The sequence below is a fragment of the Cervus elaphus genome, chromosome 22, assembly GCF_910594005.1.
Source record: "Cervus elaphus chromosome 22, mCerEla1.1, whole genome shotgun sequence".
Lineage (NCBI taxonomy): Eukaryota > Metazoa > Chordata > Mammalia > Artiodactyla > Cervidae > Cervus > Cervus elaphus.
This window is the reverse complement of record NC_057836.1, coordinates 49,387,768-49,406,601: the sequence shown is the minus strand read 5'-3', so window position 1 is coordinate 49,406,601 and position 18,834 is coordinate 49,387,768. Positions and strand designations below refer to the sequence as shown.

Below are 18,834 nucleotides of genomic sequence, written 5' to 3'. Positions count from 1 at the left end.
CCGCACCGTGGCCTTAACTGGCACATGCTGGCCCCTCGCGCTCCCCACCTCCCCGCACCGTCCCACTTAGACCCGCTCGGGGAGGGCAGACTTGGGGTGGAGGCTCTCTCAGGGACCGCGGGAGCCGCAAGGGGCTTGGGGTCCCGGGTTAGAAACCCCTTGAGCCGGCGCGAGGGACCCCGCCGGCGCGCCCCGCCCCGCCCCTTGGGCGGCCGGCCGGCGCTGCCTCTGTCCATGGTCAGAGCACCCGGGTAATCCGCCTTTCTCTCCGCCCGCCGAGTCCCATTCATATTCTAATCACAGCGCGGCCGGCCCGCGAACGCCCGGCCACTCTATCCGGGCCCGCGCAGACGCAGCCTGCCCCCCGCCCCACTTCCACTTCCAGCCCCCCACCCCCAGCTCCTCGCCACCCCCCCCCTTTACTGCACTTTACACCCGGCAGAGGAGGGGGGTGCCTGGGAAAACCGCGTCCCCCCCTTCAGACGCCGAGGCTTCTCACCAACTTCGCGGCTGGCTGGGGGCGGGCGCGGGCGGGGGAGGGAGGGAGGAAGGGCCGGAGACACAGACAGACTGACAGACAGGGTTACGGGAAGAGGCGGGGGCTGCGGGGGGTGTCCGAGAGACCAAGGGGGATAGAGACAGAGAAGGGTAGAGCCCCAGGGGGAGACAAAGAGATGAGGGAGCAGGGGCTAGACAGAGACGCAGGCAGCCCAGCCCGGAGAAGACGCGGGAAGAGAGGGACAGAGGGACCGGGGAAGGAGACAGATATTCCCAGAAGACGGAAAGTTCTGGAGGGGATGAGTCAGCCCCCCCGCCCCCTCCCGGCCAAGCGGCCTTGTCGCCGCCCAGGTTGGGGATGGGGCGGGGGTCCTAGGGCCACCGTGCCCCCTCCCCTACCCCCCTCAGCTCTCCACCCTCCCCACGCGTGTCCGTGGATCCCCGTGGCTGGGACAAGGCTTGCTTCATCCCCAAGGCTCCCACTCAAAATCTAACCCGGGACCAAACCTGGGGCGGGGGCCACAAGAGGAGAGGGAAAGGAGTGGGGCCCACTCGTGGCCGCGAAGGCGACTCCCCAGGCTCCTCGGGGTCCCCTGCCGCCGCCCCCCACTCACCCCCTTCTCATGCCTGCGCCGTGCCGGGCCGGATCGGGGGAGGGGTAGGCAGAGGGGGAGGGGGCCACATCTAAGCCAATTTTGATTTCGCCTGTAATGAGTGCCGGGCGAAGGCTGGAGAAGGCCTCTGGAACTTTAAATAAGAAAAACGTTGCTAATGCTATAATAGAAGGGGGAAGTCGGAGGGCTGGGATTGCGTCGCTCTGAGCCCCCCTTTTCGGAGGCGGCTTTTCTTATTCAAAACAGGCCCACAATGGGCTTCACAGTGCGCCTCGCCACGGCCCCATCTGACGAGCGGCCATTCATCAGGCCGGCTGGCCTATCAATGACATTGCTCCCATCGGGGCTCCTATAAAATGATGCTTTTTCCCATGAAACATCCGCAAACATTTTGACGGGTTTGGCTTTGCCCGGCTGGATTACTGAGTGTCCCCTCTCTGGCTCGCTCTTTCTCGCTCCCCCTTCGAGCTCTTTCCCTTCTCTCTCTCTCTCCTTTCTTCTTTCTCCTTCTGCCTTTTCCTTTCCTTCTTTCTATCCTTTCGTCCCTGCACTCTCTGCGTCTTCCCTTCCCTCCTTCCTCCCTTCCTCCCTGGGCAGCTCTAGCACAGGGGATCCCCAAACATCAGGATTTTTGGGGGGCGCCTGTGCTGTCCATGGGAAGAGCATGCATTGTGGGTTACTGGAGGAACCCGACATGGATTCCACAGGTTAGTCCTACTGGTGGGGGTTGGGGGTAGACATTGGGAGGGAAAGGAGAGGTAGAAGGGGAACTTCAGAAAGAGTCGCAAAAAGTTCAGAAGGGTCAACTTGACAGTGGAACCCCAGGAAGTAATGGAGCGTGCAGAAGTTTTCAATACCGTGCGATGCGCGATGTGTGTAAGTGGATGCGTGGAAGTGTGTGTGAGTGTGTGTAAACGTGTGATTGTGTGTGTGTAAATGTGTGTGCGCGCGCTGTGAAGTGCGCTTTCGCTTGCCCTGGACATAAAGTTACGTAAAGATTCGCTGGCTCGCGGCGAGCTCGAGGTGCCACTTGCAGAAACTTTGCGAGCCGACCGCCCCCTCCCGGGTCCAGCTCCTCCCCCGGTTTGGGGGTCCCGGAATAGCGGTGCGTTCCGGGGCTGGTGGCTGGGGCCAGGAAGCCGAGCGGAACGCCCCAGAGGCGGGGGAGGGCGACGGCTCTGCACAGCGCCTGGGAGGTGGGGACAGAGGCTCCAACTGGTGGAGATGCGCAGCTGGAGGGAGTGGCGGAGGCGAGCCCGGTGGTCCTGTGGAATCCGCGCCCGGTCGGGAGGAGGGAGCCCCGGGCAGTCCGAAGTGCGGTGCAGCCTCCTTGTCCGGAAGGAGTACCTGACGGTGCGTTCCGCTTGGGGACAGTAACTCTACGGAAGAGAACAGGATGCTGCGCGGCTGGCAAGGCCTGGCGTCTGGGTCTGCAAACTGATCGGCACTTTGGGGTCTGTTGGCTGCAGGCGCCAGGTTTGGGGGTCGCGGCCGTCCGTAACCACGGAGAAAGTAAGCCAAGGCATCTTTTACAACGAAAAAGCCCAGCGTCTCGGTTCTTTTTCCAGTAGAGCCTCGCAGCTCTAGTACGTTTGAGGAGCCGCCAAACTTCTAGATCAGAGTTGTGCTCCCTACCAGGTGGAAGAAATTCTCCGGAAATTCACCTCCTCCCTCAGTCGCAAAGAGTCGGGCATGACTTAGCGACTGAACAAGGACAACCCTCAGTTGCAGTCTTCCAACCAGTGCACTCCTATCCCGGCCAGGTTGCAGCCTCGGAGTTTCTTGGAGAGGCAGAAACAGCAGTAAGAGCAGCCTGGGCCGAGACAGCAGCTAGACGCGATGCTTGGGAGAACGCCTACGAGCATCCGCTGCTGGACTTTGCCGCGCGGAGCAACAAGTGCCTTCCAGCCGCTGCCGTCCTTAACACACGCGCCTCTTCCCTGAGCAAATAAACAACACTCGACGGCTTCCCCACCTCCACCTGCAGGCTGGAAATGAATGTGGACTGGGAGTAGGGGTCATTCGGGCATCGCTCCAGATGTTCTTCTTCCCATTCTTGCAGAAGGGTTTCCAGCCCCTCCTAGCTTCTGCTGGGGCCCTGGTGGCCAAGATGCCCCCCCTCTGGCCAGGGGTATCTTTGATTTTCCAGGAAAATTGTCTATTTATGATCTAAAGAGATCAAACCTCTCCTTTGCGGTCCCCGCCAAGTGGGTGTGGGCCCCCTGGGAGTGGGATGGGCTGACCCCGGCAGCCTTCCTTACTACATGCAATGACAAATGAAGGCAAGGAGAGCGGTTAGGACTGGCTACCGAGTGCGGGGCCAGCCCTGACCGGGTTCTCTCCGCTGGCGGTAAAGAGGGCGCCCAGAGAGAGAAAGCATCCTTTCCCTCCATACTTCCATGAAAAGTATTTGTGCCACCATGCATGTCCTAGCACCCCAACTTTAGAGATGAATATCCTTGAACAAAAGTAAACCCATGTCTGCATGGTTTGGGGCCAAGTGTTGATATTTGAAAGGGGTCCAAGCAGGACTTGGGGTGTCTGTGCACCACACCAGCCACAGCCCAGCTGGGGGTTTTAGCAGCCACCTCAACAGGACTGGAACTTGTCTGTGCGTCCTGGGAGAGCTGCGGGGTTGTGGAGGCCTTCTGTTTTCTGTTCTACATTGTGGTCATGGAGACACCTTGTCCCATTTACTTAATGCAGACACCCTCAACGGGTTCTGAAAACTTTTCTCCCGTCCACCAAAGGGAAGGGCGTGGATGGCTAGATGGCCATCCTGAACTCAAAAAGTTCTGGGAAACGGCAGCGAGATGAAATGACACGAGGCGCACCAAGTGACATTCTCCTGCGGGTTTGCAAAACGGACGGCGAGGGAAGTGCAGCTGGCTCAGCGTGGTCCGGTCCAGAACCTTCCCTCACCTCGCTTCCAGAGAACTTAGCTTTTCTTTGGAGTTTCCCTTGTTATGTAAAGGTTCCTTTCTTCCCAGCTAGCTGGGACCAGCGCTCCTTGAAGCAGTTCGATTCTGCTCCTTTAACGGCAGATTGGGCGCAAATCTAGGGCCCAACCACGAATATTATTGTTAGTATTTCATTCCGAAAGGTCTGGCACAATCGATTAGCAGCAAGTGCTGAGGCGAACTCCGAAGCATCCCGGGCCAGAGAGGCCGGTGGGCCAGGCCTCCGTCCCCTACTCTTAAGAGGAAAATTCCCGCAACGTGCCTCGGGCCCTGCAGGACGGTTTTGCAGGGGCCGGGGCTCTAGTGTTGCGCCCGGGGGCCACTTCAGCGTGACCTGCGGCAACGCGCCCCTTTGTCCCGCGCACGGAGCCGGTAATATATTCCTCGAGTTTTCCCCAAATACTCAGCAAGTGTGGGTCTAAGACAATGGCCCCGTCGGAGGAGGTTGGGGAGCCGCCGGCGCGCGCCTCTGGGCCCTGGGCTAGCCCGCCGCCGAGCGCCACAAAGCAGAGCCGCTCTCCCCGGAGCTCCGCGGCGCGGCCGAGCCCGGAGAGGCGGTGGGGGCCTCAGGGGCGCGCGTGGGGCCCGGGACGCGCCGTCCAGCCGGTGCGCTGGTGGCAGTGATATTGTTCCCGGCTCGCGCAGAAGCCCCGCACCGCGCAAAGCCTCGCGGATCCCGGGGTGGCCAGCCGTCCCCACGCGGGCCGCCGCCGCGCCGACGTGTTGGTGGCCTGTGGGTCCAATCCCGGCTGTCCTGCCAGGCGAGCACGCTCAGTTACTCAAGGTGCCTGGAGATTCGAGAACGAGAGGGGGGAAAGTAGGTCGAATTTTAGGCCACAGAGAACTTGTGCAAAGTGGGCCGGGGCCAGGTTGGTCGCCTACGCAACAGAAGAATTGTTTCTTGTTAAACGGGATGGCGCCTTAGCGACGGGCACTGATGAGCCCGACCTAGAGACGTCTGCCTCTACCCGCTTTTCACCCGGAACTCCAAAATTCAGAGCCGCCAACGCACCCCTAGAGCCTGCTTTGAGGCCCCTGGACCACAACGGCGGGAAGGCACTCTGGTCTACAGGCTCCCGGCTCAAAACAAGGCCCGACCTGGCTCCGTGGGCCTGCAGGTGGGGACATTCAGTGGCTTTGGCGTGGGGCAACGGGACAGAGAGCGCCCGGGTGGGACGGGGCTCTAGGCCTCCTCAACCCTCTCCCAGGCACGGCCCTAGGAAAGGAGCCGCCTTCTCTGGCCCTGGGACACGGACTGCGGGCTTGGGGAACAAGGATCCGAGCTCTGAACTTGGCCCTCACGTCCAAACCGGACTATCTCGCCCTCCTTGGACCTGTGTGTGTGTCCCGTAAAGGAGGCATGCTCGCCCCACCCTCGCCACCTGCCAAGTGCCGGCGTCTGGCTTTGGCACCAGGATCCAGTAAGAGCCGCGCGGCTCCCCAAGCCGTGTGGCTGCAGCACTAGGCAGCACGGCGTGCAGCCGGGGATCCCGGAGTCCAGCTGGCGACTTGGTGCAAGTGGCCCAGGACAGCGCGCTTTCCCACCCGGCCTGCAGGGCCTGGAGACCCGGAAAAGTTTGCTGTGGCCGCCGCGCGGCTAGGCCCTGGGATTTCCATAGCTGCGCGCGCCCCCCTCCCCAGCGCGTCGCCATGGAGACTGCTGGAAGTTGGTGGTGGAAAACAGACCCAGCGCAAAGCAAAATATTATGAGTGCAGTTGGGGTGACTTCAGGGGGGCAGGGGACCGGAGGGCATGAGCGGGAGCCAGAGGCAGAGGCCGACAACAAAAGGCCGAGTACGCGGAGAGAGGAGTTCGCACGGGGCCTCCCTGCCGCTGTGTGAGACCCGGACCGTCCTGCTTCCCAGAGGCCCCGAGGTCTCTAATTTCTCTCCAGCAGCTACACCTTTTCTCATCCCGCTTGCGCCCCCACCCCGCCACCCCTCCTCCTCCGGGTTCTTGTCCAGCCTCCCTCCCCATCCCAAGGTTAGGCGCCAGCTGGGCAGTATGCCCGCCTCCCCCACGAGCCACAGGCTTTCCAACGTGAAAGGTTCTGGCATTTCTTCCCCAGGACCCGTGGGTCGCCCCGGATGAATTTCTCAGCCCCGCTTCTTAAACGGTATCTGAAACAGTGAGGGGTTAGAATAATGCGGGAAAGAGAAAAGCAGGAGGTGCCTGGTCAGAAATTTTGGAAGACTAGGACGGGTAGTAAAGAGAAGATTCTATGGATTTTTTTTTACTCCTTGTGCAGTGGGGAAAGCTCCAGGTTATAATTCTGATTGAAGCACTTTGGGTAAATCTTTGAGCTTTTACAAGATTAATTTTAATTGTCTGTAAAATGAAGGGTTAGACAGCTCCCAGACTGGGATTCTCTGACAAGTTAGACGGATCCTTCTCTACCATGGAGGCCAGGTTACCACTATCCCAACTGTGATCCACTGCACAATTAGGGAATCTCTCCTCAAACTAATAATATACTAAAATAGTTTTTACAAGTCATTTAGGATTTTAAGAGTCAAGAACCTTGGATAACCCCTTTTTAAAGGCCTATGCTTGCCTTTGTCAATTACACCTAAGGAGCATTCCTTAAGGCATTAGGTTTTATGGGGCTGTGGCTAGGGTCGATTTAAGAAACACTAAAATGCCTCTAGGTGATGAAGCCACCATCCCAGACCCTCACCTATGCTGGATAAGAAGACACACTGGCCCATGTGACGAGATGCTACCATCAAAAAAAAAAAAAAAAAACGGACTTTACTCTCCATTGCTCAAGCTTTTAGGAAGAGATGAGGTTCCTCTCACACCTGGCCACTCATGGTGATACATTCAGAGGGGAGTCCTTCCCTTCTCTCCAGATTCTGTGGCCTCATCTGTAAATGAACAGACTGGATATAGAGACTGCCATGGTCTGAGAGTTTGTAGCTCATTTACAGGCCTGTGTGTCTGTGAACTCTGCCTGGGACTTGGTTTATAAAGTCGTTAGTTTATCACGTATGTGAGCCTCATAGGCGCCCCACGAGAGGGGCATTTTTTGTGACCTGCGTCAGGCACAGGGTTTCTCTTCCATTTTCAACACGGCAAGGTAGTGATTCTAAGTCAAGCTGATGCTTGTGTTTGCCTGGTGTCTGTGCAACAAAAAGGCTGAAAAGATATGGAACAGTGACATCACTAGTTGGATGCCAGAGAGTCAGGTCTCCACTTGCCTAGGCCCCGATTGCTTGCCCCTGCCTGTTGTACAGGCCTTTGGGGACACTCTTCAGCTGCCCCTGGGGCTGCACGGCTCTGCAGGATAGAAAGGTGTGTGTGTGTGTGTCGGGAGTGGGGGTGGATCTCTGGTGTTTCTTTCCCACTCAGTACGAGATACTTGCAGTTTTATCAAGGTTAGGGGAGAGAGTAACGCAAAGATAATGTGGAGGTGTTGGGTAAAAGTAAAAAAAAAAAAAATACTTTGGATGAATTTATCAGAGTTTTTATTTTATTTTATTGAAATTTTAGTCTGTCTCACTCACTGAGCACCTGTTGGGTGGCAGAGCCTGGAGAGGAATAAGGCCACAGTCCTCGCTGTGAAGGACTTGAAAACGTTTTGATGAGGGAAGGTATGGGCATATTCAGAGCGGTGAGCGCTACAAGGGACAGAAAAAGAGAGTCCCCTTGGGGCCTGGAGGAATGCATGCTCTGTGTTGTTGACTGTCTACCATATGGCAGCCGTGTTTAGGGCATTTTCCCACACATTAGCCATTTATCTGTGTGCTTAGTCGCTCAGTCATGTCCAACTCTCTGCTGCCCCATGGACTGTAGCCTGCGAGGCTCCTCTGTCCATGGAATTTTCCAGACAGTACTGGAGTGAGTTGCCATCTCTTCCTCCAGGGCATCTTCCTGATTCAGGAAGCGAACCCATGTCTCTTGCATGGGTTGCCATCTCCTATTCCAGGGGATCTTCCCCACCCAGGGATTGAACCTGTGTCTCTTGCATCTCCTGCATTGGCAGGCGGATTCTTTACCACTAGGGCCACCTGGGAAGCCCTTGGCCACTTAAGGCTGATCACAATTCTGTGTTGTCCCATTTTAGGATGAAAGAGAGTCTGGAACTTCTGTGGGGGTCACAACTAGTACCTGGCAGAGCTAGATCAGAGGCCAGGTTGGGAAAGCCCATTCCCTCTCTCCACCCAGGCTGTCTCAGCTGGACACTCATAGAGTGCTAGGCTGGCGGGGCTTGGTGATGACGCTGGCCACCAGGTGGGATTGAATCCCACCTGGTGAGAAGGGAAATGCATGGATGAAAGTGAAAGAGCAAGGAATGTTGTGCCCTTGCACTCCAGAGAAAACCTCTCGGAAGCTGTCATGTGATCTGGATTTGAAGAGGATTTTAGATGATGGCAGTGATAGAGAGCAGTGCATCAAAATGGTTGAGAATAGCCTTTGGGTAAATGTTAGCTTGTTTCATTCCTCCATTCAAGAATTCTATGTGTCTTCTATGTGCCTGCCCTGCATTCTGCTAAATGCTGGGCTTAAAAAATGCCATCTTTGCTCCTCTGGAGCATACATTCTAGACAGACAAACAGATAAATACAAAAATAATCTCAGCCAGTGATACATACTATGAAGAGAAAATGTTCTCTAGATGAATGAAGATAGAGCGTGGTGGTGGGTAGGTTCCTGCCTTTCATAGGGTGCCCTTCTGCCCCACGGAGCTGTGTGTCTTTGGTCTGGAAGCTTGATATTGCTGGGCTTCAACTTACTTATGGAACTGATAGAATGGTTTGATAGGACAGTTGTGAGTATGCGATGTGAAAGTGGTACTAGGTAGCATATATTCAATACTTACTATATGTCTTTGATAAGCATTTTAATTTAAATGCATTATCTAAGTAATGCTTGCAATAATGCTATGAAGAAGAAACTATTATCACTCACAGTTTGAAGGAAGAAACTAACAGGCTCAAAACAAGAAAGTTTCTGAACTCTAGAAGCTAAGCTAAGATGCACCTTGACAGCATGGGAAGCAAGATTGATCTTAATTGTGTGTGCTATAGTTTCCTGGGAAAGAATGCAAGTAATTCATCTAGCTTTTTGTTTTCATTTTTAAAGCTAATGGTTGTCAAATGCCTTTCATATGCCAGGCATGTACTAAGCACTTTAAATTCATTATTAGTTATATTTTAAAATATATATTAGGGGTACTATTATTATCCACTCCATTTTATACATTGGAAAATGGAGGCAGATAAAGGATATCCTCGAAGTGGGTAAGTACCCTAACCAATAAGTATTCCACACTGTTGGTTACAAGGCTGTACTATCTTTTTCTTCTTTTTTGTTTTAGCAAGGGAGAGGGTTGTGTTGGACAGGATGTCCAATGAAGTACATATCATTTTAGCAAAACATGCTATTATCTCCCCATAAGAAAGTGTAAGGATAGTCCTTTATACTGTGGAGACAAAATTTTAAATTATTGTTGGCAAAAATAGGGACAAAAAAAGGACATCTCTTGGAGAAGTAAATGATAACCCACTCCAGTATTCTTGCCTGGATAAGTCCATGGACAGAGGAGACTGGCGGGCTGTAGTCCATGGGGTTACATGACTGAGCATGCATGCATGAGGGTAGAGGGAGATGGGTTGGGAGCAATAAGCTGGTAGAACTAAAAAAAAAGGGACATCTCTTTACTTCAGATGTGAAATGCACTGTGGGGATTCATTTGAAGTTTAGTTATCATTCATTTTGTCTCTGTGAATGTCTAGGCTTCATTCACGCTCATATATAGACACAACCAAAACTTGAGGCAGAAGCCGTTAAGTACTATGATTATTTATGTAGCCTTTTGGTAATTTAACAAATGATATATTGTTTGCTAGAAGTCATTCACACGTATGTGTGTTAATCCATGACTTCAGGTGGATGTGGGTGTGACTTAATGAAAAGGACCTGGGCTTTGCCATCAACAGACCAAGGTTGAAATCTCAGCTCAGTCACTTGCTCGCTGTGTGACCCGCGGAAAATGACCTAGCTTCTCTAAGCCTTGCCTTCCTTATTTTTGTGTGAAAAATCCCCTCCTTACCTTCCAGTGTGCTTCAGAGGATATAAGTGCCTGGGGAGGGGGAGGTTGTTAGGTGAAATAGGTGAAGGGGATTAAGAAATATAAGCTCTGGCTATAAAATGAATAAGTCACAGGGATGTAGTCAATAATACTGTAATAATTTTGTATGCTGACAGATGGCTACTGGACTTGTCATGGTGATTGTGTGGGAATGTATATGATTGTCGGATCACTGTGTTGTACACTTGAAACTAACAATATTGTATGTCAACTCTACTTCAATAAGAACAAAAAGAGGATATGATGAGATTGTGCACTTTAAGCTTGGCTCCTAGAAATTGCTCAGTAAGTGGCAGATCTTATTATTATTAAAAATAACTATCTGGTCTTTCTCTGCTAAATTCTAGGTGTCTAGTTGGGAAAAGGGGATAAGAATCCTGAAAAAATTTAGATTGTTTCAGCATATCTAGATGTTTTCTGTACTAAGTGTGGTGCGTTGCTCAGCTGCTTCAGTTGTATCCAACTCTCTGCCACCCCATGAACTGTAGCCCACCAGGCTCCTCTGTCCATGGGATTCTCCAGGCAAGAATACTGGAGTGAGTTGCCATTTCCTCCTTCAGGCGATCTTCTCAACCCAGGGGTCGAACCCATGTCTCCTTCGTCTCCTCCATTGCAGGTGTATTCTTTACCACTGAGCTACTGGGGGAGCCCCCCAATAGTCTCAATTCTCATGTCAGGATAAATAATTCTTTACTAAGAGGATTGGACTGAGGGATTCATGTTATTTTCATTTCTCTACCTTTTCCATGAACAAGGCATTTTCATGCTTCTGTTCGCCATGGATTTTACCATTGTGTTTTCCAGTTTGTTAAAGGAAGAGGAAAATGTGTCTTTGTAGAAGCAACACCTGTTGACGGGGATGAGACTCATGGAAGAGAGTTGCATGGCTCTCTCAGAGAAGCCTCTGGTAGAGGTCCTTGCACAATCCCGATGCCCTCTCAGTTCTGGGAGGTGATGGTCCACGTTCTTCATCCACCCCCTCCATACTTGTAGGCGTCAATCTTCTAAAGACTGAACCATTTTACACTTGGTTTTCAAGAAGTAAAGAATTCAATTTCAAGTGAGCCTTTCTCTGAAACTCGTTTCAACAGGAAACTGTTTAGTCCTTTTTGCCTTTCTTGCATATTTTTCTACTGTGAGGAGAAAATGTCCATTTGTTCTCTTTCTGTTTTTACAATTTGATTTTATCTACATTGTGCTTTTTTTTTTTTTTTTGCTTTTTTTTAGTTTTTGAACTATTTAACAGCTGTCTTTAAGAGAGAAAAAGATCACACAAAGCAGAAAAGAATGAAATTTGGCCCTTATGTTCTCACAGGGTCCAAATTTGGGCAACGAGGACTGGATTGACCTGTGCCAGTAGGTTATGTGGTCTCTGTTGTCAGTTCCGATCCTCAGAGCAGAAGTTCTTTAAAATAGGTGTATAGTTTCCGCTTTTGTGGTTGGTGAATCCTCAATGAAATATAAAAGCATAATTTGCCTCTGAGAAATCAAAAATCATTAGCAGACAAGTGAATCTGGATGTGTTGGGTTTATATTGTTGTGATTGTTTCGCTTTAATTTAAGGGGATAATGAGAAAGGCTTTGAAAAGGCTGCAACCCAGAGAAGGTTGTTTAGGGCGTAGTGTCCTGCGTGTTTTCTGACTACCGATTTGTGCTAAAGGTCAGCATTGTTTAGACGCAGCCTAAGTGAGATTGGTGAATGCAGCAGGTTTTTATTTAACTGGAAAGAATTACTACTTCATAAGCACTGATCCTCTGAATCCATCGTGTTGAAGGAAGTGCACTACCAGTGAACACAGAAGTGAACTACTCCTGAACCAGATTTTGGACTGTCATTTGAATAATCTCAAGAGTGATTAGTGATTGCTAATCATGCTGGCAACTAATTTTTGAGGCACAAGTGCATCTGGTGGAGAAACATGTCAGCACGTTTGTTTTGAATCTTGGGACCGCTGTGAAGTCATTTCAAGCTAGTATTAGACTTTTGAAGAAGGAAGTGTGTCTTTGAATGTTACAATTACAAGATTTATAATTTTTCAAAAATGAGCGTGGGAGATACTTGAGATATATTGATGATGTTCCACATCGTCTTTTTTTCCAGATGATTAGTCTAAATTAGTGTTCATGCATGTACTGTATTTATACTTTGTGTACTGCTTCTAAATGCTCATGGGTAAGTGAAATTCCTATTGAAGTTATTGGTCTTATAAAGTTCCAGAATTGGGCCCATGGCATAAACTCACATCTGTTTATGATGGAATTGATTAATTAAACATTTTGACATGTTTCCTTTGTGGTGTTCAGTTTCACTGCTGATAAAAAATCTAGAGTTGGGGGAGAATTTGAATGCCTCTTTAAGCTCTTTATTCGGCCAAAAAAAAAAATAACTTATTTTATGTCATCCTTATGCAACTACTAAAACAGCTAAAATTTCTGTTTTTAATTTTTTTTCTTTTACTCGATGACTTCTTTTATACAACCAAATAGTTTATACATAAAGCATTATTAGGCATCATAAAAAATAAATAACTTTGGCTGAAAAAGCCTTGGGAATTTTACAAGGAAAAAGATTCCAGAGGGTTTGAGGCTCTCAGTTAAAATGTTCAAATTTTTAAACATTGGAAAGAAGATTTCTAAAGTATTGAGCTGTTGTTGTGAGAGAGCCTTTGGTCTCCATGAACTTTTATTTTCGACTCAGTGGGCAAAGTTTTTGAGGTTGCTGTGGTTTGGGTAGGGGACCTTTTCAGAAATGCCAGGCTTTTAGAAAAAAAAAAAAAAAAGAAACAAACCCACAGCTTTTCTTCTAATCAAGGCTCTGTTTTAAAGTTTGAAAACTTTGCTGTGATTAGAAGAATGAATTATTTCTCTGTTTCATTGGGGTTTCCTCTGGGTGCCCAGGCTGAAGAGTGTTCTCCGCCTGGGTTACCTTGCAGGGCACCCCAGAGGCGCTGGGAGCCAGGAGGGCTGCCTGCCTGGATCTGGTCCCTGCCGCACCATACTGGGCCATGAGCATCGCTCAGAGGCAGGCTGAGCCCTGAGCATAGCTGGGAAATCACACTGGGCAGAGGGGGTCCAGAGAGATCCAAGAGATGAGGAACCTAAAGATAGCATTCCCAGTGGGTCTCTGTTTTGTTTAAAGTTTTTCTTGGTATTGAAAGGTGATTTAAAAAGAAGAAAGGGAAAAAACACACAAAATCCATCTAATTGTACATAGTACCTGGAGACTATATATTGATACATAGATTATTTTCGGGAAGGGAAAGGGAATGACGAGAGAAAGAAGGAAGAAAGAGACAGAGGGAGGAAAGGAGAAAAGTACAGTGAAACTATTTTGGTAATCAATGGCAGGCTGACCTAATGAGCTATTTTCAAAATTATTCGTTGCTTTTTTAACAAAGTGACTCACTTTTTGAAATTGGATGACAGGTTAGTAACATTTATAATATTTTCCAATCACTATGTGAAATGCTGATGCATGTTAACTCATTTAATTCTCGTACCCAACTTGTGGCATTAGTTACCCATCTTGTAGAAGAGGAAATTGAGGTGCAGAGAGCCCAGGTAACATCTCCAGGCCAAACAGCTAGTGGCAAATGAAGATTTGAACAGCAATTTTTCTGATTTCAAAATCAGGCTGCCTCCTTGCTGCCTAAGACCAGGAGTTAGAAGGAGACCTAGAGGTGTCCATCCTAGCTCACCTGCTCTACTACATAAGGAAGCAGGAGGTCCGGTCACCCCTGAACCTGGGGGAGACAGCAGCTCACTCTGCAGTTTCCTGGCGTGCACTGTATGGCTGTCCCTGGGCTTCCGGCTGCCATGGGCACCAGGACATGACTTTGGCCAAGGCTGCTGACTGAAGGCAGTCAGGGGCTCCTCCTGTGGGGCTGCCTTCATGTCGTGTGTTCCTTTCATCTGAGTTCCACCTGGCACCACCGCTGGGAAGGTATTCCCCGCCTGCCAGTCACTCTGGCCAATTTGACATCTTCCATCATCACAAGCTTCACACCTGTTTACTGTCGGACTGCTTTTCCTTATAATGCACATGTGCGTGCTCAGTCAAGGCCAGCTCTGACTCCACGGGCTGCAGCCCAACCAGGCTCCTCTGTCCATAGTGTTTTCCAGGCAAGAATACTGGAATGGGTTGCCATTTCATACTCCAGGGGATCTTCCCGAACCAGGGATCGAATCCGTGTCTCCTACATTGGCAGGCAGATTCTTTATTACTGCTTGGTTCGCCATAAAAACCTTGGTTGTTAAAATAACAGCCAGCCCCTCCCATTGCATAGCATGTTATCGTTTGCCATCACTGATATAATCATTAACTGCTCTGGCTCTGGAATCCCACAGGCTTAGTAAGAACCGGATTTGCCATGGGCTAGATAATTGGAACTCAGCAAGTCACATGACTGCTCTGAGCCTCAGTTTGCTTGTCAGTAAAGTGGGGCCATGCATAGCACCTACCTTATAGGGTGTTGTGAAGATTAAATGAATTAGTGCATATAAAGGGGTCTGCACAGGACGTTTGCATGTTGTAAAAGCTCAATAAACAAAGGGGTTTTGAGGACTTGCTTCTCCTTGAGTCCCCGTAATAACTTCCAAGGCCCTCTCTCCACTCCCTGTCTCTGCCCTCCTCCCAAGACTGCATAGGAGAAGAAAACACTTTCTACAGCACTTCTACTACGTTCAGTCTTTTCAACACATGACCACCATACGCCTGTGATCTGGGCGGGATCATTCCCATCCTGTACTTAGGGAAATTGCCACTCCGTGGGATTCAGTCAGGTGCATTGATTCATTTTTGTTGTTGCTGTTTAGCTGCTAAGTTGTGTCTGACTCTGCGACATTGTAGACTGTAGCCCACCAGGCTCCTCTGTCCATGGGATTTCTCAGGCAAGAATACTGGAGTGGGTTGCCATTTCCTTCTCCAGAGGATCTTCCTGACCCAGGGACTGAACCTACATCTCCTGCATTGCTTCATACGGCAAGAGTATCCAAACTGAGGTTGTTATGCTACCGAAGCTAATTGTACTTTTTAAAGCCAGGCCATCTCCATGCCAATTAAAAACATGCAGTTGCAGGGAAGGGGCTGGGGGTTTCTCTTGTGCCTCAAGTTCTGACGGCCTTAACTTTGCCTCTCAGTGCTCTTACCCACATGGGCCTACAGTGTACATGCTTCCCATCCTCGTTTTCCCTGTTGACTTGATGCTTCTTCCTTTCTCAAGATTTCCACCCGTGTCATTCTTCTCTGTGCTTAGTGAAGTACAAAGCATCTGCCAGAGTGTCTGACACAAGTCAGCACTCAATAAGTGTTTATTTAAGATAGTTATCAACACCTGTTTCATAATGTGAGGAATGCTGCATCTCTTTGCCTGCCTTCTAGAAAGCCTGACTCAAGGCTCTGTGCAAGCAAGTCCTTGATAGATTAACTGCAGATTCACGGAGCCCCTGTGAACCAGGCATGGAGCTGGTGCTTCATTCATTTATTTCTTTCCCTTCCTCTTCTCTCTCCTCATTGATCTGCTCTTCTGTGCCAAGCACTGTCCTAAGAGTGGGCAATCAGGTACAGTCAGCTCTTAAGGAGCTTATTCTCAGGAGCATATTAGTACTAAGTACTAATATTAAGTACTAAGCAGTTTAGTACTAAGTACTAATATTCAGTTCAGTTCAGTTCAGTCACTCAGTCGTGTCCGACTCTTTGCAACCCCATGAATCGCAGCACGCCAGGCCTCCCTGTCCATCACCAACTCCTGGAGCTTACTCAAACTCATGCCCATCGAGTCGGTGATGCCATCCAGCCATCTCATCCTCTGTTGTCCCCTTCTCCTCCTGCCCCCAATCCCTCCCAGCATCAGGGTCTTTTCCAATGAGTCAACTCTTCACATCAGGTGGCCAAAGTATTGGAGTTTCAGCTTCAGCATCAGTCCTTCCAATGAACACCCAGGACTGATCTCCTTTAGGATGGACTGGTTGGATCTCCTTGCAGTCCAAGGGACTCTCAAGAGTCTTCTCCAACACCACAGTTCAAAAACATCAATTTTTCGGTGTTCAGCTTTCTTCACAGTCCAACTCTCACATCCATACATGACCACTGGAAAAACCATAGCCTTGACCAGATGGACCTTTGTTGGCAAAGTAATGTCTCTACTTTTAGATATGCTATCTAGGTTGGTCATAACTTTCCTTCCAAGGAGTAAGCGTCTTTTAATTTCATGGCTGCAGTCACCATCCACAGTGATTTTGGAGCCCAAAAAAATGAAGTCTGACACTGTTTCCACTGTCTCCCCATCTATTTCCCATGAGGTGATGGGACCAGATGCCATGATCTTAGTTTTCTGAATGTTGAGCTTTAAGCCAACTTTTTCACTCTCCTCTTTCACTTTCATCAAGAGGCTTTTCAGTTCCTCTTCACTTTCTGCCATAAGGGTGGTGTCATCTGCATATCTGAGGTTATTGATATTTCTCCCAGCAATCTTGATTCCAGCTTGTGCTTCCTCCAGCCCAGCGTTTCTCATGATGTACTCTGCATATAAGTTGAATAAGCAGGGTGACAACATACAGCCTTGACATGCTCCTTTCCCTATTGGAGCCAGCCTGTTGTCCCACGCCCAGTTCATTAGGAGCATATTATTCTCCTAATCCTCATAATAACCTCATGGGGTGGATATTTTTAATATAGGAAGAAAATTGAGGTCCATGAAGTTAAGTAATTTTTCCAGGGTTGTGGAGTTTACCTAGTCCATTTTAAGGGGAGAATTAGAATTAATGCCCTCCTGGCTTGCCAGGCCATTCACCAAGAGATCCAAGTATCAAACAGAATGATAACAGGAAGGAGCTAAAGAGTAATGCTGGGGAGGTGGGCCTGATATAAGGATTATGTAGCTAAGACTTACATAGTGCTTATCATGGAAACACTCTATGTCTCACGATACAAATTCCATGAGGTGCCATTATTACCACTCCCATTTTGCAGATTAAAAAAATTGAGGCTCAAGGAAGTGGAGTTGCTCACCCAAGGTAATCCAGTAAGACAGTCTGACTTGAACCTGGCAGTTGAGCTCACGGTCTGTGTCCTTAACTACTACAATGTTAATTCAAATGAGCCAGAAAAGTGCCTCAGACATAAACAGATGCCTGGGACTCATGGTGGTTCCATGTGTCTATAACTTGCTCTGTGCCACCTGCTCTCCAGGTATGCTCTCCCCACTGCTAGAAGTGGAGAGAAAATGACATTTTTACCACCTGGTTATGCAATTATGTACATTAACTCCAGTGTTCTCAGGGATATTTTCAGAGCAGAGAGCTGCTTTTACATTGCGTTTATCTTTGACAGGGGATGGCACTGAACATCTTAGGTTTCGTTTTCTCTAGTCTCCAGAAACTGTTGGTGAATTCAGGATCTGTGAAATGTTGGCATTGGTGTATCCTTGGGCTTCCCTTGCTAATTCTTGTTATGTTGCAAATAATGACATCTTAATTAATCTTTGCTCACTTCAGAGTTTTCTATATTGAGTTTCCCTAAAGTAAGAAGGGGCGGTAACATTTTTGAGCACATATTGTGTGTCTGGTATTATCTTAGTTAGACACAGCTTAGTGCTCACAATGAGACTTTAAGGTGTGTGATTATGGGTCTCATAACATTGCCGGGAGAAATATCAACAACTTCAGATATGCCCATGGTACCACTCTAATGGCAAAAAGTAAAGAGGAACCAAAGTGCTGCTTCATGAGGGTGAAAAAGGAGAGTGAAAAAACTGGCTTAAAATTCAACATTCAAAAAACTAAGATCATGGCATTCAGGCCCATCACTTTGTGGCAAGTAGATGGGAAAAAGTGGAAGCAGGGACAGATTTTATTTTGTTGGGCTCTAAAATCACTGTGGATGGAGACTGCAGCCATGACATTAAAAGATGCTTGCTCCTTGAAAGGGAATCTATGACAAACCTAGACAGCATATTTAAAAGCAGAGATATCATATAGCTGACAAAGATCCATACAGTCAAAGCTATAGTTTTTCCAATACTCGTGTATAGATGTGAGAATTGAACCATAAAAAAGGCTGAACACTAAAGAATTGATGCTTTCAAGCTGTGGTGCTGGAGAAGACTCTTGAGAGTTCCCTGGACTGTAAGAAGAGCAAACCAGTTAATCCTAAAGGAAATCAACCCTGAATATTCATTGGAAGGACTGATGCTGAGGCTGAAGCTCCAGTAATTTGGTCATCTGATGCAAAGAGCTTACTCACTAGAAAAAATCCTGATGCTGAGAAAGACTGAAGGCAAAAGGAGAAGGGGGCAGCATAGGATGAAATGGTTAGATAGCATAGCTGACTCAATAGACATGAATTTGAGCAAACTCCAGGAGATAGTGGAGGTCTGAGGAGCTTGGCTTACTGCAGTCCATGGGGTCGCAGAGTTTCCCATGACTTAGCAAATGAACAACAACAACAAAACATAGGTTAACGCTTAGGTTAGAGTTAGCTGGCTCAGTTGCTAGGCTGTGTGATCGTGGGCAAGTCATTGCTCTGATGATGATGTTGACGAGGATGATGGTGCTTGCTTTGAGAGGCAGCATTCCAGGAGATGGTAATAGTGTCACCTTGGACTCACTCACATCATGCAGTGACTGAGACCCCAGCAGATCAAGAAGAGACATGGGACACCGTTGCTAT

General features: G+C 49.0%; 1 protein-coding gene across 2 annotated transcripts in view; it reads left to right on the top strand.

The window, feature by feature from the left end:
- The first annotated feature begins 1,380 nt into the window (after positions 1-1,380).
- RFX4 (regulatory factor X4) overlaps positions 1,381-18,834 on the top strand; it is a 174,583-nt gene continuing 157,129 nt past the window's right edge. For both annotated transcript variants that reach the window (XM_043882365.1, XM_043882364.1), the window contains exon 1: positions 1,381-1,819. In XM_043882365.1, the coding sequence (XP_043738300.1) occupies positions 1,777-1,819 (43 nt within the window). In that variant the 5' untranslated portion in view covers positions 1,381-1,776. The remainder of the gene's footprint in view (positions 1,820-18,834) is intronic.